This window comes from Periplaneta americana, chromosome 13 (assembly GCF_040183065.1).
Source record: "Periplaneta americana isolate PAMFEO1 chromosome 13, P.americana_PAMFEO1_priV1, whole genome shotgun sequence".
NCBI classification, from domain to species: domain Eukaryota; kingdom Metazoa; phylum Arthropoda; class Insecta; order Blattodea; family Blattidae; genus Periplaneta; species Periplaneta americana.
The window spans coordinates 31,858,646-31,883,555 of NC_091129.1; the positions used below are offsets into that span (position 1 = coordinate 31,858,646).

The 24,910-nt window shown below is 34.0% G+C and overlaps 1 protein-coding gene across 4 annotated transcripts in view; it reads left to right on the forward strand.

The window, feature by feature from the left end:
• Positions 1-24,910, forward strand: part of LOC138711787 (neprilysin-11-like) — a 96,146-nt gene that overhangs the window by 40,185 nt on the left and 31,051 nt on the right. For all 4 annotated transcript variants that reach the window (XM_069842995.1, XM_069842993.1, XM_069842994.1 and 1 more), the window contains exons 7-14: positions 2,993-3,190; positions 8,738-8,851; positions 8,962-9,103; positions 13,122-13,239; positions 13,384-13,480; positions 16,546-16,722; positions 18,327-18,427; positions 21,359-21,417. In XM_069842995.1, coding sequence (XP_069699096.1) covers positions 2,993-3,190; positions 8,738-8,851; positions 8,962-9,103; positions 13,122-13,239; positions 13,384-13,480; positions 16,546-16,722; positions 18,327-18,427; positions 21,359-21,417 — 1,006 coding nt within the window. The remainder of the gene's footprint in view (positions 1-2,992; positions 3,191-8,737; positions 8,852-8,961; positions 9,104-13,121; positions 13,240-13,383; positions 13,481-16,545; positions 16,723-18,326; positions 18,428-21,358; positions 21,418-24,910) is intronic.

Sequence of the window (24,910 nt, forward strand, 5' to 3'; positions counted from 1 at the left end):
ATCCAACCATCAGATTCAAGATGCATCAGAATCAACCCGAGGAGGTTAACCTAGAGAAAAGGGAAATTTATGAGCCAACTATCCCTTATTACAAAATATCATATAAACTCAGGGATATAGAAGTCATCAGATTAATGGTGGGCACTAGAGGACTATAACAAAACAATTCGTCTCATTCTGTCATAAACTTGGAGTCCCAACAACAACAATTAAAGAAATTTCTCTGCAGATTTTACGGCAACACTTGTACTTCAATTCAAATTACAGTTGAATTTTCTCGGTCTATTTTATTTTTTATCTGTTTTCTTTATTTTACTGCAAATTTTCATTATTGTGAAACATTATCTACTGTAAATTTCAGTTTATTGTAAACAATCTTCATATAAGACATTTTTAATGTCACATCTTTAATGTTACTGTTTAACGTTCTGTGCCTTTGGCAACCTCACCAAATTGAGGAAGATTGTATATTACTATATGAAAACAAATGCAGAGTGTAATCCAAAAATTCGCTTAGTCCATTTGGCCATTTTTATGATTTAAACATACATATGATTATGTTTGAGACCTCCATTATTATATTTTAAGCTTGTTTTCTTCCAAAACAACGCCAATCCTTGTCTAAAAGTTTGTGTTATTGTGCATGTCACTTGAAAACTCGCTCAGTCTGTAGACTAGTGTATAAAAAAAAACTAGGCCAGGTTCTCATAAACGTAGAGTTAACGTGTTTTGAGATTACACTCTTCAATTTTACTTATGCATTTTTCTTCATATTAATTGTAAAATGAATATGAGAAAAGACACATAGGTGAGTGTCAGAGTAAAAAAAAATACTTAATGAGATTAGTTATTAAAATAAATCAATAAAACCGTATGTCTATTTTTAAAAAAGCAAAAACCTGTGAAAAATATTAACTTAAATTAAACTTTAACAGTGTACAGTGAAACCTCTCCTTACGGACACTCCCCAGATACGGACAGATATTTATGTCCCAACTGAAATAATATAGAAATAATGATAAATTTAACTCTCGTTTATGGACACTCTTAGACACGGACACAGACAGCTGTTTCACAGTCCTAAAGCTTGTTTTACCTCCTGACTGCGGACATAACTTGGATTTCAAGACCTAATATGTTCCAAAAATGAAAAATTTAATACAAAAATTCCTTAACATGAAAGAAGACAATAAGGATCTCATAGGCTACCACTAGCCCAGCTGGCTACCTCTTGTTAGCTGTGAGCGGGTGGATAAATAAAGTCATTAAATTTAACCTGTATGATGGGTCCAGGTTTCCGCGATCGCGAAACTGTATTCGACGCATCATAAAATTAGTAAGATTATTCTCTTCACTTCAATCAGTTCTGTTTCGAGAGACATGGCACCTGAACGTAAAGGTTAAGTTGAAAACTGTAACTTAAATTACAGTACTGCATAACTGTAGACTTAAAATAAAACTGCATGGCACAGTACTCTATTTTCCTTTTTCGGTCTTATCTACTTTAGATCAAAGTTGCAAAGAATTTGCTGTAGTATACTGTATTTAGAATTAAACTACAGTAATACATTTCATTTAAAGCGTGAAGGGATACATAATGCATAATACAAATTTACTGTTAGATTGGAGAGTCTCCCTCCCAATAAAGGACACTTCCCAGATGCGGATAGATTCTATTGGAGTTGTTTTGATTTCATTACTGGTGGAATCAAAACAACTCCAATAGATTCTATGAGATTCATCACTAATATTAACAGCATCAAAATGACAATAGAAGAAAAAGCACTGATTCAATATGAAAAACTTATTAGATTACCAGGAAACAATTGGCATTCATACAGTCCTCTCTGTAGATTGAAAACTCAAAGAAGTTTCATATCCATTGTTCAAGAATTAAAACAGAAAATCAATATCCCGAATTTAAAAGAAAACCTACAAATTAAACCAAACCCTTTAACTCTATTAAATATGGAATATAATCTAAATTTAACAGAAGAAATACTGAAATACTAAAACAATTGTCTTTAGAGACAATTAATATTAGATACCCTCCACAAAACTGGCTTCATTTATACACTGACGGATCCTTGATCTCCAGAGAACAAGGTGCCGGTGCAGGTGTTACGTGCTGTCTCTTCTCACTTTATAGATCTCTTGGGTATGGAACAACAAGTTTTGATGGAGAAATCATTGCAATAAGTGAAAGTTTCAGGAATCTTCTATGCCACATCAGTAAATTTAAAAATGCAGTTATATTGTCAGACTCCAAAGCAGCTATTCTATCAATAGTCTCTAAACATACACCTTCATCCCAAAAAGCAGAAATAACTAAAATGCTCTCTCAATTAATATCACTCAATAAAAGAATTGTATTCCAATGGATACCATCCCATTGTGGAATCCTGGGAAACGAGAATGCGGATGCTTTAGCAAAGAAGGGCAGCACTGCTACTTACAGACCTGTTACTAAATCTACGTATTACTCTGTGAAAAGATTTATTAAATCTACATACTTAGACTTCAACAAACAAAATTTGATAACACAATCCCAAGGGAAAAAATGGAACTCTCTGCATCAAAATCCACAGTTAATTCCCGATTTACCACGAAAATCGTCTGTAGCTGCATTTAGATTGGCAACAGGCCTTGATTGTTTGGCCAAACACCTGCATAGAATTGGAATATACAGTCCCCTAACTGTCCATTGTGCAACTCAAACCAAGAAATGGATTCGGAACACCTCAAAATCTGTGCTTCAGTGGCTGGTCATGATAATATCTTTGAAAAATATTGGAGTGCAAGAAGTCAAATGACTTAATTGTCAAACGTCTGGCATTAGAAAACAACAACAACAGATTGTTACGTTCCTTCAATGTTCGTAAATGAGAGGTTTCACTGTATAGGTAATTCTGATTGTCTTGAACCATTCAGGATATTATTTATTTTGAATTCACAAATATTCACATAATCTAAATATTTAATCTGTTTTCAGATTGACCAGTCAACATTGGTACTACCTCGTTCAATGCTTGTTGACCCATACACCTACGGAAATCAGCTGGAAGCATACCGTCGTTGGTTAATGGGATCTGCTCTTGAAATTATTAAAGCTCGCAATGCTTCGATTCCAGCAACGAGAGTCAGTGTAGATGCATTCGAAGTGATAGAATTTGAGATTGAATTGGCGCATGTAAGTTTTGCAAATTGATCAATAATTATGAATCTCTATTAGTATAGCATGCCATTAATTATAGATATAAAATGAAGTTAAAATAATTTATTGGATTTGAACTATTAAAACGAAGACACTACAATAGAGTCTCGATTATTTAGCCTAAATGAGATCAAAAGTTGGTTAATGGAAATTTCCGAATAGTCGATAGATTAATCGAGCTTTGATTAATTTGGAGAAAGTTCTAATATACTGTAATACACAATTATTATTGTTAAATTTAATTTGTGTTTGGTGATAAGCATAAGTATAAAATGTTGTATATCTGTTTATAATGTATCATTATATTATAAAACAATACTATTTTAGTTATTTACTAACATATTTATTATGTAGGCTTATAATTTATTGTGTCAATTTCTCCGGGGATTTTTGAGACAAACACAAATAAAAAAAAAATATGAAGATTCTTGTAGTTAATACTGCTTCATCCATAATTTTAAACATGTAAGTGCATTCACATGCTCCGAAATAAGTGCCATTCTACGTTTACTAACAATATTTCTTTTATCACTTTTCACACAATACAGAAATATGATTTTTTTCTTTAGCAAACTAAACACACAAGCTTCATTTATGAACTCAGTAAAGAAACTGCAGTGGTCAAAACAACAGACTGGTCCCTATTGTAATCGGATTACAAAATTTTAGGAAGAGAAGAAGGTAGATACTCTCTCATTCGCACACAGTATAGCCATGGCTGAGAGGTGAGGGGGAAAATTCCAGAAAAGTATGTATTTCATATACTAGGAATTCGAACTGACAACCAGGTGAAAGTTTTCTTGGAAAATTGTAAAACTTATCAAGAGTTTCGCATTGTGTTTCAACTTTCAATAGGATTAGACAGGTCATTGTCCTCATATCTCCATCTCTTTCTGAAGTGTTTGTGCAAAGATTTGTCCTACGCTAGTTACAAAATAATGATACTATTGTGCTAAGTAATTTCTGAGAGACGAATATAGTTGGAATTTTTAGTTTGAGTTCGCATTAACAAAATAATTAATATCAAGTACAACCGATTAATTTTAATTGATTCGATTATTTGATTAAATATTTTTGATTGATTAATCTTATAACAGAAATTGATCGATTAATAGATCAGATTAATAAATTAAATCCAACAACACTAAAAATAACACATCTTTAATATGACGACGATCAAATGATTCTCCAGTAATAGATAATTCATGATCTCCACAAAGGTAGAAAAAGACTTCTCTCTGCTTTCCCTCCTACGTACAGTATATATATGTTTTATACCTGAAACTTCTTAAGCAGTTGTACTGGCTGTTTTTTTTCTCTTGTATGGAGGAGGAACCTGAAGGCTAACACTGTAACCTGAGGCTTATTGTGCTTATCAATCCTATCCTTTGAATGATTGGGTAGCTGACCAGCCTTTGCTGTTGTACAAGTACAGTACGCTGCACCATGAAGTGAACCCAGGCTGTGGTATGGATGATGATATGTGAATTAATGATGGCAAAATGAGTCCGAGGTTCAAGTTACCCAGCAAATCTGCTTCAATTGGTTGAGGAAAAATCCCGGAAAAACTCCAACCAGGTAACTTGTCCCAATCAGGATTTGAACCTGGGCCTGCTCGTTTCATAGTCAGATGCACTGACCATTACTCCACAGCGGTGGACGTACTGACTGTGACATTGCTCTTCCATTGGTTAAAAAAGCATCCATTATTGACAGTCTGTCATTCAGTCTATCTGTTTGTCTGTCAGTCTTTAAAATACTGGCCATTTTATTAGGATTGTTGATGGATTATGGCATAGTAGCTATCTTCATAATCTTCGTCATATTACTTTGCTAGACCTTTGTGGAATGTTTTGTATCAGTGTAATATCTTCTTCTTGCATCCTGTTGTTCCTAGGTGGAACATAGGGCAGCAGTAAAGTTCCTCCAGCGTACTCTGTCGCCAGCCATCTGTTTCACCTCTTTCCACCTTTTCCCACATCTCTCTACTTCCTCCTCTATTGATAGTTTCCATGTTTTTCTAGGCCATCCTCTCTTCCTTACTCCTTGTGGATTCCAATCAATTGCAGTCTCCTCAATAGCTCCATCTGGCTTTCTCAGCATGTGGCCTATCCAATTCCATTTTCTTTGTTTTATTTGGTAACATATTTGTGATTGGTTAATTCTTCTCCACAGTTTTTCATTTGCTATTATTTCCGGCCATCTTATATTTAGAATACGTCTCAGACATCTGTTGACGAACATCTGTATCTTTTTATTTCTTACATCCGTAATTTTCCATGTTTCTCAATCATAGAGGAAGACTGATTTTACATTTGTCTTCAATGAGATGTTGTTATTCCGCCATATAGGATATAGCTGTACAAATGCTCCACTTCCCAGGTATAGAAAAATATATTTCTATATCATTTATTGTCAATTTATTTTTATTATTACAATTTACCCTCATCTGTTTTATCTTAGAGGAGTTTATCTTCAATCCAACATTTCCTACTTCCTTTTGTAATTTCTCAACTTTAGCTTCCATATCCCTAAATCTCTGTGGTAGCAAACATATATCATCTGAAAAGATCAGTATAATATACTTATGTATATAATGCTGGGAAAGGGTCTATAAGGTGGATCTTTTTATTTTTTTCTAAAAAAAAATACATATATATATATATATATAAATATAAAGTAAATTCATTATTGTAAATGTACAGTGTAGTATAATTTATAAAACAGAATAAACAAAAACAAAATGAAAAAATAATTTTTACGAAAAACTATCTTTTGAATCACTGTTATTGAAACGCAAGTTCATAAATTTAAGATTGCTATGAAACTTATAATTATAACAGATCCTACACCATATGAACTACTGAAGAAAACGGAATTAAGCCTATCTGTTTCCCGTACACAGATTAATCACCACTTTTACTACTGAGAACTTTTAAACAGTATCATTCAGGGGGTGAAACTGAGAGAGGAATTTCCAGTAGCAAAACTATGCAGGCTGTTGTTTTGTTGCCCGATCACCAGAAGCGCTAAATGTTTCAATATAATTTTCTGATTGGATGCTAGTGGGAATCACCGTTGTATATCATAGGCAACAGAAAGCCACACAGAACAACAAAATAGCCGCTATATTTCTTTTGAGACTATTTTATGAGTCGTTTGTATCTTTATGTTATTTAATTAAGAAAATAAGTTACACTTTCATCAGATCAACTAATAGACTTGTTCTGTTGAAATTTTTACTTATTATTTTAATAACATAAACACACAACAATAATAACATTTATCTTTAACAATCTTTATAATTTGATCAACAAAACCACCAACATCGTGCTCAAATTTTCAAATGTTAAGCTTCACAGCCAGACATTTGTTCTCTGCTTCCCTGTCATAACATGTGCCGTGCACTTCTATTATTTTGTTGTTCTGTGTTATCATTCATCTTACGAATATTTATAGTTAGGCATTTTCGCCTTTTCATCACAACAGGCAACCTCAGAACTTATAACTTCCCTCACCTTACTGTGAGAAGCCTTTGTGAATTTCATGTTGTTGCCATACAGTGCTTATGTCATTATGTCTTCACATAAGGCAAGAGCAAGCATATCTAACACTTCTACCAAGCAAAGCAAATGTATTTTATCTGATGCTGCCAGTAGGATTAATCACTCCTCCCCTCACATCTCTCTTTATCAATCAATCAATCAATCAATCTTCTTAATGTATCCAGCTGTTTGCTGACAACGTAAAGTCCACTATAGTCCACTGTAGTCTATTCAGTTGTTGTTTTTCACGAGAAATGAGGGGTATTTTGATCGGTGTTCATCATAGATGCCTGTTGCTAGTGGCCAGAGTTGGGATGTAGTCAATATATACTGTCTTCTGCAACTGGTACTGGTGATTTTAATTTACTTCTTTTGTGGTTTATGGATGGACAGTATAGAAGAATGTGTTCCAGATCTTCATCATAATTATTACACCACAGACAAGTAGGATTATCAGAAATGTGAAATCAGTATAGGTACAATTGAGTGACAATGTGACCTGTTCTGGCTCTTGTTAAAATTGTTTGAACATGTCTGGGAAAGTTTTTGTACATTTCCAGGTCATTTGGTTTCTTTTGTACAGACTATATAATTTTTCCTTTGTCAGAAGAGAGCCAATTGTTGATCCATAGGTTTGTAAAATGAGACTTTACTGAAGCAAAAGCACTCGATAGAGATATCATTTGAAGAGATCTTGGTTGCACATATGTTGCCTGTTTTGCAATATTATCGACTTTCTCGTTTCCAAGTATACCACAATGACTAGGTATCCATTGAAATGTTATTTCCTTTTGGAGTTCTTTTAGTTTACTTAGTTGTTTCTGAAGTGGAATAATTCTATGTGCATATAGGTTTGGTACATATTTAATTATATTAAATATAGCCCCCTTGGAGTCGGTAAGTATGCAAATAGATTTTTCAGAAATTTGAGTAACACACTGAAGAGCAGCATCAATAGCTAGCAATTCAGTGTCAAGACTGGAGGAGGATGAACATGGTATGAAATAACTTTCTTGATATTTTGGAATATAATATCCTGCTCCTGATGTCCCATTATTAGGATTTAGATATCCATCTGTATAAATTTGAAGGTGATCCTTATATGTACCGCAGAGTAGTTCCATGGAATCTAACTTAAGAATGTATGGAGGATCATTTTTGGAATGATTTCCTGGAATTTGTATGCTATGTTCTGGTATCACCCATTTCCATGGAGGAATTTCGTTCACAACTGGAGTTTTAGCAATGAGTGTGTCTGTGATATAGATTGGTATTTCATCTTTTTTTATTTTATAGAAATTACACAGGATATCACCTGACAGTTTGAAGAACATCTGAGATCTGGATGAGGCTTGCAATTTTAAATGTATTTTAGATCCTTTTGTAATATATAGTGTCTGATTGGTTGAATATTACATTCAATTTCTAGGGCAAGAGTTGATGTGGTTTTTGGTACTCTTGTGGGTACTCACCTTGTTGTTTAAGCTAACAAGTAACAAAGAGGTACCCAGATAAGCTGCATTAACACCAACGCTATATTTTTTCTTCATCTATCAAGATAACTTGCAAAGACAACAATACCACACCGAGCTTTATTGTTGGATATTAATGGCAGAATGTATGCACAGACTACAAACACTTGTGCTTTGTTCACATATTCCTAATGCTGTTTTATTTATTTCTTATGAAAAATTCGTTACGAATATTTAAGAGTGTAAACTATTATTTCTCATACACCTTTAAAGAAAATATTTATTAAAGTAGTAGATATCCAAGATACTCTTTTAATACAGAGACAAAAGACTGAGAATAAGGAGACAACCAGCCATACGGTGGAAGGATCAATTTGTGGACTTCCTTGAAGGTGGAATCTCGCTACGATGATAACGACATAAATGTGATGCTGACATAAAATGCAGGTTACTAGAATCGTTAATTTTAATATTTTTATCTTATTGCAAACAATTTCTTTCTGCAGGTGACAATTCCTAATGAAAAAAGACGGAATGCATATCGAATGTATAATCCTATGACTCTAAAAGAGCTGCAAAACTTGACAGATTCTGTTCCATTATCAAATTCTCATGCTAAGGTCAGTATATTAAATAAATATGCCCTTAAGCATATATACTGATACTGAGATATTATGCATAACGAGCTACTATTTTAGATCATTCTTAAGAAGTATGTAATTCTTTTTAGATAAATTGGCAAAAATTCTTTGAAGATGTCTTTGCTGATATTGATGTGACCTTCAACCCCCAGGAGAGAGTTGTGGTTAAAGAGGTGGAATATTTAACAGATCTTATAACACTGTTGGACAATACCCCTCCTAGAGTTATTGGTAAGTTTCCCATAAATACTTTTCTTAACTTATAATTTAATATATGGAGTACAGAAAAATATATATATAGACAGGCATGCAAACACACACACACACACACGCACGCACACGCACATGCACACACACACACACACACACACACACACACTCACTCACTCACTCACTCGCACTCTCACTCACCCACTCTCACTCACTCACTCACTCTCTCTCACTCCCTCTCTCTCACTCCCCCTCTCACTCCCCCCCTCTCCCCCGCTCTCCCCATCCCTCCCTCCCCTCTCCCTCCCCATCCCCCTCCCCATCCCCCTCCCCTCCCCCTGTCCTCTCCCCCTCCCCCTCCCTGCATTCCTATCTCTCTCTTTTCTAGCTCTCTTCTTTCTCTCTCCCACTACTCACAATTTTGAGTAGTTTATTTGCACTTGCAGGACAGTTTATTTGCACTTGCAGTCCAGTATTGTCAACTCAACATGAACATTGTAGCACGGAGTGGCGAAAGAAATATTATTAAGCAAGTACATAATAGCATTTTGCGATGAAGAGAAACAAACAGGTCAATATCTGTTTCCTATAAATCAGGCAACGAAAAAAGCAGCTGCTGTCAGAGGTGGGGCTTATTTTATTTCAATTGATTACGTATTAAAATTACTTACTTAACTAATACTAATAATACAACATTTTATGTAATTTATATAGGCAGGTCAGAGGTCAGAGCGACTAACAAAGAAAATCAGGAGAAAGGGAGGCTGTGCAGAAGACGAAAAGCTAGAATCACCAGGGAAGAACAGACCAAGGGAGCCTTTAATTCTTGTAGATGATATGAACCGATGTATTTTAAGAAGAAAGATACAAGAATTTTATACCGTGTAGAATGAAGTTCTGACATTAAAGAAATAACTGAAGGTTGCGAGAGACAATATTTTCCAAGGTTGGAGAGAAACGCTGAGAAAAGTGATTCGAGGCATGGGATTTAGGTTTAAAAAATGTAGAAATACAAGATGTATTTTGATTGAAAGAAATGATATTGTAGCATGGAGGACTAGTTATTTATGATACCGTTTGACGGAAGTTTGGCAACATCCCTATTCAGTAAGGTTCGTGGCCTGCTGTTTAACATGGTGGGAGGAAAGTGGGTGGACTGGAGTGAGTACAGGCATTAACTTTTTCAAGAACGACGACAACGCTGAAGGGGCACAGATCCGATGGTCCGACAATACAAAAATTATACAGAAATCATAACTGTCAATATTATTCTGTATTGCGCATATTGAAAATTGTTCCACATTTAAAATCAAAATAAAATGCTCATTTCAACTGAAAGTGGGATCGGGGAAAGGTGGTGGCGGAGGCAAATTTTTCGTAAAATATGCCTGACAAATGCACAAAATGATATATAACTATAATTTTATAAAAAAAATATACTATATATATATATATATATATATATATATATATAGCTCTAAGAAAACATTCACTAGTTGGAACAGTATGATTTATTTATGTAATTAAATAATGTTGTATTTTTATACCATACAGTATAACATATATGTCAAATTTGAGTGCCCAAAGAGAAAGTTAAATCTTTATCCTTTCTAACAGAGAATTTAGAATTAATGTTTTCAGGTAGAACTATAGTCCCATCGCTCTTATTTCCGGCAGCGAATCACGTTGCAGGTCAGCTACATTTAAAAGTGTGCGTCTTGTCATTCACTACTCATGACGTTATGCACTTCCTAAGTCTCGATAAATACTTAATATAATTGCCCTCCATTTTGGTTCTTTCATTGGCGTTCGCAGAAAACACACAAGGACGTTATTTGCCGCTCAATTATTTGTTCAATTACAGTGCGTTTGATTTATTATCATAGGAGCTACGGCATGATAGTGTTTAACGGTGCGGCAAATAGATTCCTCATCTGGTAGCTCAGCAATGAAAGAACAAAAATGGCGAACGTACAATATTACCTACCTAGACTTTATAGAACATTCACTTCCTAAGGTGTAAGCAAAGAGGAGGAGTCATGCTGGAAATAACAGCGACACGAGTAGTATAGCAATATCTTCCGCAATTGTGCTTGCCTGCTCAAGGACATGGTTCCACAGTCTGGCCATGAATCATATCGTTGGCATATAATAATTATTATTATTAATTTTTTTTCCTATTTCTCCATTTTTACTTTGTCATTATACAAATACAGAAAGAGAAAGTATTGTGATACTACAAAAATTGATTCGACATTTTTACTAAAATAAACTTTTTTTATAACTGACATACTGAGAAGTTTGTTTCTGCCATGTTGCCTGTCTTTCTGTTTGTGTATAGCGATTTCTCTCAACCTTTGGACAGATTTTATTCATTTAATATTGATTAGGCAATTCATGCATGAATATTGTAGATTGTATGGAATATATTCATTTTTAACGAAGAAATAAAATTAAATATAACAAATAAAATGCTAAACTACAAGAACTTCTGTGCTAGAGAAATTAATTGTTATGTGCAGAATTGTACATAAAATCGAAAACTTCTTCAGTCCAAAGTTTTAAGTTTTAGGTACCGGTATTACAGAGGTCCACATTAATTACTTAAAAAAAAAAAAAAAAAAGATAAACCTAGCTGTTAATGAGGTACCGTAGTCGATATGGCAATATTCAATTACTGTGGAAATAAAGACTTCATATGTTGATATGCTTTATGTGGGCAAATACAGTATAGGTTGTTCAGAAAAATTAAGGCACCACTATATCTTTATTTAATATTTTTTCTATTTTATTTACTATCTGTCTTTTATTCTCTCTTTTTCTTTCTTTTCGTTTTCATTATCTGTTTACCTCTCTTTTCTTAGTATCTTCAGTGGTACTATTCGTCATTTCTTTCTAATTGTGTTTATTTATTTATTTACTTACTTACTTATTGGCTTTTAAGGAACCCGGAGGTTCATTGCCGCCCTCACATAAGCCCGCCATTGATCCCTACCCTGAGCAAGATTAATCCAGTCTCTACCATCATATCCCACCTCCCTCAAATCCATTTTAATATTATCTTCCCATCTACGTCTCGGCCTCCCCAAAGGTCTTTTTTCCGCCGGCCTCCCAACTAACACACTATATGCATTTCTGGATTCGCCCATACGTGCTACATGCCCTGCCCATCTCAACCATCTGGATTTAATGTTCCTAATTATGTCAGGTGAAGAATACAATGCGTGCAGCTCTGCGTTGTGTAACTTTCTCCATTCTCCTGTAACTTCATCCCTCTTAGCCCCAAATATTTTCCTAAGAACCTTATTCTCAAACACTCTTAATCTCTGTTCCTCTCTCAAAGTGAGAGTCCAAGCTTCACAACCATATAGAACAACCGGTAATATACTGGTAACTGTTTCATAAATTCTAACTTTCAGATTTCTTGACAGCAGACTAGATGACAAAAGCTTCTCAACCGAATAATAACAGGCATTTCCCATATTTATTCTGCGTTTAATTTCCTCCTGAGTGTCATTTATATTTGTTACTGTTGCTCCAAGATATTTGAAATTTATTTATTTATTTATTTATTTATGTACGTATTTATTTGTTTATTTATTATTTATTTATTTATTTATTTATTTATTTATTTATTTATTTGCTTTGTTACTTAGTTACTTTAACTTAGTTATTTAGTTGTTTATTTACTTAGTTAATTAGTTATCTATTTATTTATATATTTACTTGTTTACCTATTTACCTAGTTACCTGTGTATCTGTCTACTTGTCTGACTGTCTGTCTTCCTGTCCATCTGTCTGTCTGTTTATTTATTATATCTTCATGATATTTAAATTGGTCGTCTACTTTTTTTTTTAGCATTAACAGTTTTTGTTTCCTCTTTTTGTTCTTCTTCTTCCGTGTTTTGTTCCTGTACTGAAATTTGACGAGAGAAGGTGAATAAAATGAATAGTACGTAGGTAATAAATGTAAAACCACTTGTTTAAAGAATTATGATAGTGTTTTGGTTCGTCTCATTTATATTTATCATTATTTCAGCGGATTATCTTCAGTGGCGATTAGTAAAGACAGTTAGCAGAGACACGACTCAGAAAATGAGAGAACTTGCTTATCAGTTTGAGAGAGTTTACAGTGGAACTAAGGAAAATCTACCTCTGTAAGTATTCCATTAATATAATACATGTAATAAATGTATCATTTGTAATAAACATGATAAAAAAGATACTGGAACTAGTATGCTATTTATAATGTTCTTTCATATTGCACAATTTTTTTAATTTGTATTTTCATACTTTAACAGGTGGCGGGAATGTGTATTTATTACCAGCAGTTCTTTAAGTTTTGCTGTTGGCTATTCTTACGTTAGTCGATTCTTTGACAATGAAGCCAAGAAAAGAGTAAGTGTGTTTGCTATTTTATAAGTAAACAACTACACTACTATCATCTTCCACTGTCACTGTCATTGTTATTGTCTTCGTCACCACCACCACTATAATAATGATCATGATGATGATACCAAACAAGTGCTTAGTGCTAAAACAGTGTATTTGCATTTGGGAATGCCCAGTTAAAATTCTAGGGCCGGCCAATCTGTTGGGATTTTAGTGCTTTTCTCGATCATCAAATAGTTAGGATTGGTTTTTCATTACAAAAGATATAGATAATGTTTCGTAAGATCTGAAATCCTACTGATTGTAAGCCCATGTCTGCTAATATGACAACTAGATGGCATGGGAGTGATCAGACTGGTCGATAGATGGCAGCAATTCATTGTATCAACAACAATAATTTAACACTCCAGATAGTTGACAGTCGCGAAATGACCTTGTAGCAAATACCTTACTATAATAATACCGGACAGCTGTATATTAGTAGCATTAGCGTGAGTGCGAAATATCGCGGACCTGACATCTAGCGAAGCAGGATAGAATTACGTCCATATATACAAATAATATTAACATAGCGGGATTCGGACTATTGTTTAAAACGTGAGTTACTAATGTGGAATTGTATATGAAACACTTAAGAAATGTTGAATAGCATTTAATGTAAAATTATTACCTTATATCAGAGCTGCATATTATGAGAATATTGCATATTTCATATTACTTTCCGTAATTATTAATTGTTACATATTTTTTCTTTGCTTTAGTGAAACAAAATCAGTTCTGACATTAGGAATGAATTTACAATAATGCTTTATATACCCATTCCTGACAACTGCAAAAATAAAAATGGTAGTATTCTGATGCTTGTAATAATTATTAGTAAAGGCATGTAGACAACAATAAAATTTAATTTGCTAAAAACCTTAAAATTTCCAATATATTTTAACTTCTATTCATTTATTAGGTCTAAATAAAAAAAGCTAATTTTTATTGTTCTGTCAACTCAGAGACAATAACGAATTTTGTTGACTCACGTTTTATGAACTGTCGGAAATCGAAAGTACGATTTGGAGCAATTTGTAATGCTGCAATTGTCACAATTATAATTAGCTCACATACACCCTGACATTTTAACACAGCACTAATTAATAAAACTATTAACTAGCCCAGCAACAATATACATTGCAGTTGATTACAGCTTGTTTCGCGAGTATCACCACACCGGCCGCCTAGGTAGCAGCATCAGCGTCGTTCACACGCAGAACTGCTAGCTGTCCGGTATTATAATGGTAAGGTATTTGCTTGTAGTTAAAGCGACTATACATAACACACAAGTAAAAAATTATGATGATTTGGTTTATATTTCCATATCGGAAATGTGATTGAATGTACTACTGTTCTCCATAAATGTCCATGCCATTTCATTATGTTTTCTATAATGATAGTTATGTAATTTTTAATCCATTTCGTTTTGCTGTATTTCTCTGATTGCCGTGAAGTGTAACAAGCCAGTGGTCGAAGTAATTGTAAATATTGTTTGCAATCAAAATTTTGGATTTGTTTGTTCAGCACTGGAACAGTCAAAACTTCATAAAATTTTAATATTGTATTTCTACTGTACTTTTTAGTAATTAGTACTCGTTTTATTGCACATATTAACCCTCCGCAAGCTGACCTGAAATGCACATGCTGTAAGGTAAATGGGTATGAATATTAAAGATACTTTTATTAATTTGTCCTACAGGATAATATCTGTAATAGTGACAATTAATATTTGAGGAGAAAAATTCGCTCTGGCACCGGGGATCGAACCCGGGTCCTTGTTCTACGTACCAAGCGCTCTGACCGCTGAGCTACGCCGAATTCAATCCACAGCACCGGACCGAACCCCCCTCCTTCAATGTTTTCCTTTTGGCCTGACTCCAAGTTAGGCATATATGTTGACGTTTTATGTCCAAGTCAACTGCCATTTTACAAGGGGCGCACTCAGCTGAGTGACTTATTTGGCCGGGATTCCGCAGTTAAGTGCACAGTAATCTATACAGAAATATGCACTGCTAGCTATGAGAATATTAAAGATATTTTTATCCCTGGCGCCAGAGTGAATTTTTCTCCTCAAATATTAATTGTCAATATTACAGATATTATTCTGTAGGACAAATTAATAAAAATATCTTTAATATTCTCATAGCTGCAGTGCATATTTCTGTGCACTTAACTGCGGAATCCCGGCCAAGCAAGTTACTCAGCTGAGTGCGCCCCTTGCATAATGGCAGTTGACTTGGACATAAAACGTCAACATATATGCCTAACTTGGAGTCAGGCCAAAAGGGAAACATTCAAGGAGGAGGGTTCGGTCCGGTGCTGTGGATTGAATTTGGCGTAGCTTAGTGGTCAGAGTGCTTGGTACGTAGAACCAAGGACCTGGGTTCGATCCAAGGCGCCGGAGCGAATTTTTCTCCTCAAATATTAAATGGGTATGAAGTATAAAATGGACCCTGCCAGCTTGCCAAGGGTTAATTTATTGTGTGTATTTATTAATTTTATTATAAAATAGGTACCATTAATAATCATTTATGAAATAATGCTACTGAGATAATTGAAACCAAAAATTTGCTCATTATTTTTCTCTCTACAATAAACATTAAAGATTTACTCACACTCTTTATTCTTCTCTCTCTCCCTCTTCCTCTCTCTCTCTCTCTCTCTCCCTCTTCCTCTCTCTCTCTCCCTCTTCCTCTCTCTCTCTTTCTCTCTCTCTCCTTCTCTCTCTCTCTCTTTCTCTCTCTCTCCCTCTTCCTCTCTCTCTCTCTCTCTCGCTCTCGCTCTCTCTCATTATTTATTATTTAAATAAAAATTTGCTCGCTCATAGATACGTCATAAGACTATTTTTGTAGAGCTATTATGAAAAAGTCGAATCTTATTATGTTATTGTCACATCATTTTACGTGTTTTGAAGTAAAAAAGAAGCATTTTGAAACGAAGCAATGTACAGTATAACTCATGTGTCCAGAGGTGGCTAATGTTACACAGGAAAGAGTGTTATGTTGTGATTAATTATCTCGTTTTGCCAGGCACTTCAGATGGTGGAAAATATTCGATCACAATTCAGTTCATCAATAAATGATGTAGACTGGATGGATCCTGACACCCGCCATGTGGCACAAGACAAAGCAGAAGCCATGAAGGAGTTGATTGGGTATCCGGATTGGTATGCTAATAAATCAGCTCTTGAGGAATATTACAAAGGGGTAAGCAATTCATTATTATTTTTAAAATACGACACCTATTTTTGTTGCTAAATTCATACAGATTTTGCACACATTTTCCCATTACTCTGGCAAGTAAGTGAATGTCGTAGATATTTTGTAATTGAGCCAGTTATTTTTATAATAATATTACGTAAGTTTGGAAATATTTTCTGTTGCATTAAAAGCTGTTTAACTCAATTAAAGCATTTGGAAATTTATTTTGTAAGATTTTAGTTTTATATGACGAAATATATATTAATGCTTCTCTAGAAAAATAGTATTTCTACTCTCTACCTTAAAAAATCGGATACTATTGTTCTTGATTATTTTACGTCAATAAGAGCAAGGTGCCGAAACTGTGTAAATCACTTAGCTGTCTAGCCATCCTATCATTGCTCGTGGTACATCGTGGGAGGTGGGTCTATATCTACCAGAATGATGATTAATGAAAAATAGTGAAATTCTAACAAAAAAAAAAAAGTGAGTACCGGTACTTTTCCCAAATGTGCTTCCGTTCACCACAATTAAGGAATTTATATGTGAATCTCCTGCAGATGAATTTTACAATGTTACATTTGTTCGGATCAAATTTCTGCACATTTGAAGAACAAAACTAAAATTCTTTCAATAATTTATTATCATAATACACTGCACTCTTAAATTGACTGAGCTTATTGGGAATTAAGTCAATGGCTTTCACAAAACACACTATGGATTGTTTCATATAAAACAATTTTTATCTCGAAAATGACGCAAAAATGAGCAAAATTATATTTAACTTTTTTGTTTGAAATATCTATAAGAATAACCCTCTGAAATTAATGGCATTACTTTATGTTCACCCTGTAGGGGCTAATTATATTGATGTAATTAAGCATTATATAATAATTATGTATACCGTGTGTATTTCAAACTATAGTATACAGGAAATTAACATTGTCATAAGAAATTCATATATAAAAAAATTGAAAGTGAAATTTCATGTAGCTGGCCATGTGTAATAAATTAGTAGGCCTTGTAGAAAAGAAGACTATCTACTGATTATTGCCAACTTATCATATGATCCTTTGACAACATATTATCAGTTTTAAGTTAGGTGATTCAAAATAATTATATCATGATATTACTATTATAATTTCAGTTGTATATTTTATTTTAAAGATTTATTTGTCATTAAGATACACAGTTCAATAAACAAAATATTTTCTTCTGTAGTATAATAATCCATTGTTTCAGGATTGATGGCATTAAACATAATTTTAGTTGGCAATAATCAGTAAATAGTCTTCTTTTCTACAAGGCCTATGTACTAGTTAATTACATATGGCCAGCTATATTAAATTTCACTTTTAATTTTTTATACATAGGTTTCTTATGCCATTATTAATTCCTTTTGTACTGTAGTTTGAAATACACGTGGTATGCACTGCCCTCATTAAATGGGAAGTAGTGTAATTAATAAACTCAGAAACGTTAATAATAAGTGTTGAACACATTGAATCGGGGATTGCAGAAACAGCACATGTCACTGTGTGTGGCATATTGACATGTGCCGTTTCTACAATTCCCAATTCATTTATATTTGAGTTTTTCTCTTCTTTTAGGTGTCAGTTGGAAGGAGTCACCTGAGAAATGTTGTCTCCTTGAAAACACTGATGGTAAAACGGATTTTATCGAAGTTGCGTTTGCCAACCGATCGCACTGAGTAAGAAATCTTAATATGAAAAACTTTGTATATTATAGTTCTAGTAACAGAAGCGCCTGTTCAAAATGCAATGCATCTTTCTCAGGAAAAGATATAATTTGATGCACTATTCTGATCCCAAAATTGTCATTGTCAAAAATGAAATGATTGTGCTTCAAAATATCTTACAAGAATTTGAAGAATTGAGTGGGCTTACAGGTGTAAATTTTGTAATGCACTTCAGCTGTAAAATAATTTTAATTTTCAATTGCAACTACTGTATTACAAGACCTGTTTTATTCCATTATAAACTATATTTCAATAATGCTATTATTGATTCTTAGTTGTATCTTTCACTGTTCTTTCTGCACTGTCATTTAAAATTCAAGATATCAAAACAAGTTTATGTCATGACACAAAAGTGTTAGCATTGCACTTTGGAGCAGAAGGGGACAGGAGTCATCTTTTGGAAATTATGTTAGGACAACTTAAAAGGATTTGTAAAATGGCAAGCCTATAGATAACTTCCATATAATGATAATTTAAAACACTAAAAGATGCTTGCAATTTGTTGACATTTTATTGTGGCGCATTGATTCTACAAAGCCGTTTTACAAGTCACTGAATAAAAATTAAATTTCGAAATGTGCTCTTTCTTAATGTCTTTTTGTTACAAAAAAAGATAAGAAGCTGAAAGAAAAGTTCCTATACTTGTTAAAAAAAAATGCAGAGGAAAGGCTAAAGTTTTTAAAAGTGAAATAAATTTGTCAAAAAGTTAGATGTATCAAAGGTTTTTATAAAATTTTGATTACAGATTCTAAATATATCAATTCCTATAAAATGTAAATAAGAAGAAATTTTAAAAAAGACCCAATTACATTGAAGACCAAAGTGTACATAATGATGAAGATATTGTTGCTGCTTTTACAAAACATTTTACCAGAATCCTTTCCAAATACTTAAAACGAAAAGAGAAATATATGAGAAAGAAATTAAAAACATAGTTTAAATCGTTCATTGAAAATTACATTTAAAATTTAGGCTTGTCTACAGGAATTCATAAAAACCATATCTACATTGAAATATATATATAAAAAAGTTTGTGTCATGATGTGATTGTAGCAGAATTTTTAAAACATTTTGGAATTAATGCTTTAAAATTATTTCTCAAAATATTTAATCAAATTTGGTAAACAGCAGTTCCTGCAATATGTTGTTGTTTTCTAATGCCAGGCGTTTGACCTCTTGCACTCCAATATTTTTCAAAGATATTATCATGGTCAGCCACTGAAGCACAGATTTTGAGGTGTTCCGCACTATGGAAGAGAGTAATCATAATTCCAAAGTCTTCTGAAGACATTCATACCTATCGTCCTATATCTCTAACGAGTGTATTAGCTAAAACATCGAAAAACATTATTTCAAATAGACTTAATTGGTACCTTGAAACTGAAAATGTATTTTCAAAACATCAAACTAGTTTTCGAAAATTTCATTCAACAAGTCAACAGATTGCCTTACTTAAGCAAAATATTAATGATACATCGAATAGAAGAGAAACACTACTTGGGTAAAAACGTAATACGATGAACGCTAAGCTCCGCCCACGACCCCTTTCCACTTATCCCCAACAAGCTCACTACACACTCTAGCGGGAAAGAGTGGAAATAGGGGTTTAGGGTGGGGTGACATCTAGTGTAGGAAAGTGAAACAAAAAGAATAAATGCGACATCTATGAATCAAAAGAGGAACTTTGTCCTCTCTCTCTCTCTCTCCAGCCTCTCCTTCTCTGTTTCTTGCTTCATGTCTCTCTCTTTTTTTTTCTTATGACTTCGCAGAGGGTAAGATTCGATCCGAGGAAGTTGGTAACTAAAACTAAATGCTAAACGTACGTTTTTTGGTCACACTTTAGACCTCTCGGCTACCGAGGTGAGTTGGGGGTAGAAGGGAAAATGAATCTATTTATGTTTAAGGGAACTGCCATAACGTATTGCAGAATAATGGCGCGGGGGACAATGACTGAAGGTAGAAAGTGGCGGGCTTGTGAATATAGCTTGGTAGGGGTTGACTGCGGGGGTGGCATAAGTGTTAACGCGCGCTGGTGGAGCTTCATTGTGTCCGTGTCCAGCTTCGTGTACAGACGTAATCACGTGTAGTGATGAGTCGTACCGAAGACGTGTACTTCTTCCTGAAATTGTGCAGGGAGAATTTGAAGGCGGATACGGTAAGGTACTGTGAGGAGCATGGACTACTTGCTAGTCATTACGAGTGTCCAACCTGTGGGAAAAATATTAAATTGGCGCCGAAAAGCAATGCTACTGATGGTGTGCATTGGACAGTGGGGCAGTGCGAAGTTAACAGGTGAGTGTTGTTTAATGAAAAAACCACATTACATTGTATTGTGTTGTGTTGTGTTAGTATATGTGGTGGCTGTTGTCTAATGCGTCCCAATTTGGTGTCATGCTGTTGTCTAATGCCCCAATTTTGTTAGTACGTGTTACGAAGCGATTTTGTTAGTACGTGTTATGAAACACGTGCGAGATGAGACAGTGATCCATCAAAGCGGGACAGTAGAGAGAGAGAGAGAGAGCATGCGAGCGAGGTGCCGAGCGGTGTGGGGTGGGGATAACTTCCCCTACTGGTGTTCGCCGTATTACATTTTCACCACTACTTGCAGTGTATGTAGATTTCAAAATGCCTATGATTGAATATGGAAACTAAAACTACAGTATTAGAAAAATTGTCAAATCTAGATATCAAAGAAAGAAAGCACAAGTTTTTTCCATAAATCAATGGTTTTATATAACCAAATTTGGAAAGGCTTTTTCAAAATATCAATTATATATCCTATATATTTTATTACAAAATAAGTTATGCAAGTGTAAAAGTACAAAATATATGTAAAAATCATTGGAAAATTTTTAATTACAAGATATAATGTATTTTTTACAGATGGAACACAAGCCCGGATGTTGTTAATGCATATTATAATCCTCAGACTAATTCAATCAGTAAGTACAGAAATAAAATGATAGTTCACTATTTTAATGTATAACTATGCTTGGGTTTTTAATCTACGAGCTGTGGGATGTGGATTTTGTACACAATGTAAATATTTCCCAAAGTGCTCTGTCTTTGGTCTTCAGATTAAAAATCCTATCATTACTGTAGAAACTAAATATTGTAAATGTTTATTTTCATTTACAATTAAAGTTTTTAGGTAAGTTAAGTGAGTGACAAACCGTTTAAACATGCCAGCTTTTTTCTTAAATTATACCATGTTAGAGTCATTCTTACCTATAGTAGCGGCCACTAAATCAGACAGGTAAGGAAAACTGCGTTGTTGTCAGATACGGAAACGGCAAAGCAACAGATAATTGAGAGTTGCTTATCTCCGTGCACAGAGGCAACGCTGTTCATTAGGTGCTGCCTAGTAGAAGCACAAGCCCCTGCACGCCAGTCTATCTGACCACAGTCATTCGTTGTCATGCAGCTGTTGTCCTCATGTCATCATCATCATCATCATCATCATTAGAGACAAGAATTTCATGTACTATAAAATCCCAAAATATGCATGCATTCATGCACTATCAAACTATGAAATATGCACGATCAGGCGAAAAATACACTAAAATATGCACTTTCATTTTTGTTCCAAATTTCTTATTTCACTTCACTTTTTTTCTCACAGTTAACAACTAACATTTCTAAATTGGTTTCTCAGATTCCTGTGCCTGTCAGTCAATATGTTTTTGCAGGCAGAGAATGATCTCTCTATATCGCAAGAAGTTATGGGTGCAAACTTGAATGAACCTCCTTCTGTTATCTAGTTTTTTTTCTTTTCCTTCTTCAATTCTGATTCCTGAAGTTAAAATAAGGGACATAAAAATCGAGAAACTATGTCCGCTCAAAACCATTAAAACATGCATTTAAACTGAATATAATCTAGCCTATATTATATGCATTATTAAGCTAAAAATTGCTTTAATATGCATTATGCATGTTTTTATCCTCAAAAAGGTCAAAACATGCAAATATGCACGAAAAAAGTACACAAATTTGGAACTGGAAAGCAATGAAATGAATAAGTACTAAGTTTGAGCTACTGTATGTTCCGTGTTCCTATAAAAACATGCATTTGCATGAAATTCTCGTCTCTAATCATCATTATCATCATCATCATCATCATCAATCTGAATGACGACTTTACAGATAGCGAGATGAATGATGACAGTGACTGAGAAATTTGTAGACTACCTTGAAACGAGAAGCTGATTCCTGATACATTTTAATTTAATGTAAACGTAACTTTTACAGTAGTTTCATTAATCATTATGAGACAGCTCAAAATTTAAGGAAAAGTTGGGAAAAAAATAGAAAATGGTGATAAAGTTTTCGTTGTAGTTAATTGTGGGAAGAAGAACCTGAAAAGCTTCTTCTTCTTCTTCTTCTTCTTCTTCTTCTTCTTCTTCTTTTGTATAAGCATTGCCTGTTTGTTTTACGCACACATTCTGTCAATGATGATTACATCTCCTCGTTCCATCTTTTTAGAGGTCTGCCTACTTTTCTTCTCCCTCTAGGTCGTAAATCCTTCACTGCTTTAATAAGTCTTGTATTGTCAGCTCTGTCTACGTGAGAGTTCCACTTTCTTTTCTTTGTTCTTACAAATATCTCAACATCTATAATATTACATATCTCTCTTACATCCTGGTTTCTGACTCTGTTAAGTCTTTTTTTTTTTACCTACGATATCTCTTAAAGTATTCAATTTGCTGTTCTTATAAGCTGTTTAGTTTGATTAGTGTCTACTCTCGCATCTGCTCCATATATCATTATTATCAGTCTTACACATATTTTATAGATTTTTAAATATTTGTTTTTCCATATAGCATCTCGTAAATGTCCTGATATTCTTGATGATTTGAAAACCTGGGTTCTTACTTCATCGAGCAATCTGCGAGAGCTAGATATGTGTACTCCAAGATATTTAAAATCCATTACTTATTGTATAATTTTTCTATTAACTTCCAATTTACATCTTACTGGGTTCTTGATATATACCCAGGGTACACACATACTTAGTTTTGTTTGTAGACACTTCCATATTAAATTTGTCTGCTGTTATTACAAACCGATGAAGTAATCGTTGAAGCTCATCTGTTACATTTTTATAACCCATCTGATAACCAGAAAGACTCTTCACATCTTGCATAATTTCATCCATTATCAATCTGAATAATAAGGGACTTGAAGAATCTCCCTCTTTTACTCCTCATAGCTCGTAAAAAAACACAGCTGAAAAGCACTCTGAAAGGCAAAGTATAAATATTAACGTAACACTTAAAACAATGAAAATATCGATTACTCACATCGAAATATGTTCCAGAAATGTAAAAAGTCATATTGTAAATCATAAACAAATAAAAATATTTTAATAAAACTGAAACAGATTAATAATGGATTCCAAAAGTCTTACCGCGTCCTGTGCTGGCACACCCGCGACATTTATATGGTCACTCTCTGAGAAAACTAAAAAACCTATGAAAAAATATTTCAGGCAAAAAATTTAATTCAGACGATTTTCTACATTTTTCTTACAGACGAAATTTTACTGGTCCAAAAGACAAAAATGTCCTCGCTTACTGAACATTTCAATACATGATTTTTCGGATTTGAATTTACTTGTTCAGTTTTTATACGAGGGTCATTTCATAAATAATGTACAGGTTGATAGAACTGTGAAGTGAATGACGCAACACCAATGAAAATTACGTCAGGTGGAGTTGAAGGCTTAAGGAAGAAGCATGTGTGTTCGTTTCGTCCATAGCATACTCTGTGTTTAGGTAACGAGAGCTAGAAATGGAGCCTATACAGGTCTCGGGTACTGTGGTGATTGAAGATCAAAGATCATACATTAAGTTCGAATCTTTACGTGGCAAAAACTCAAATGACTATGATTTCAATTCCGGCCCAAAGTGCCTAATCCACGTTTCTTCAATAGTGACAATTCTAAAGAAAATGCTTGACCTTCAACGTCGAATCTTTGTTTCCACAAGTTCGCAATGTTCAGGCATTTCTGCTTTTGTTCAGCAGTCAAACAGTGAGGGATCATTTGCACAGAAATTTGTCTCGTCTTCAAATCTTTTGTCAAAATTCTGAATTCTGAAGTTTGTGGAATCTCCATAGCTTCTGAAAGTTCTTCACTCATTCCTCAACGATCTTCCTCAAAAGCATTCACCACAAGTTTCACTTCATCTGTTGATGTTTTCGGCCTTCCTGATCTATGCTGATATGACCATAATTAAAGCGAGTAGCACAACGAGAAACTGTATTATGATCCATTGTAATTCACCACAAACTGCACTTAAAGCACTGTGAATGTCTGTAGTGTTTTTTCCATGTAAAGATTCGAGCTTTAATCTTCAATGATCACAATACTCGAGACACGTGTAGGCTCCATTTCTAGCTCTCGTTGCCTAAACACAGAGTAGGCCTATGCTATGG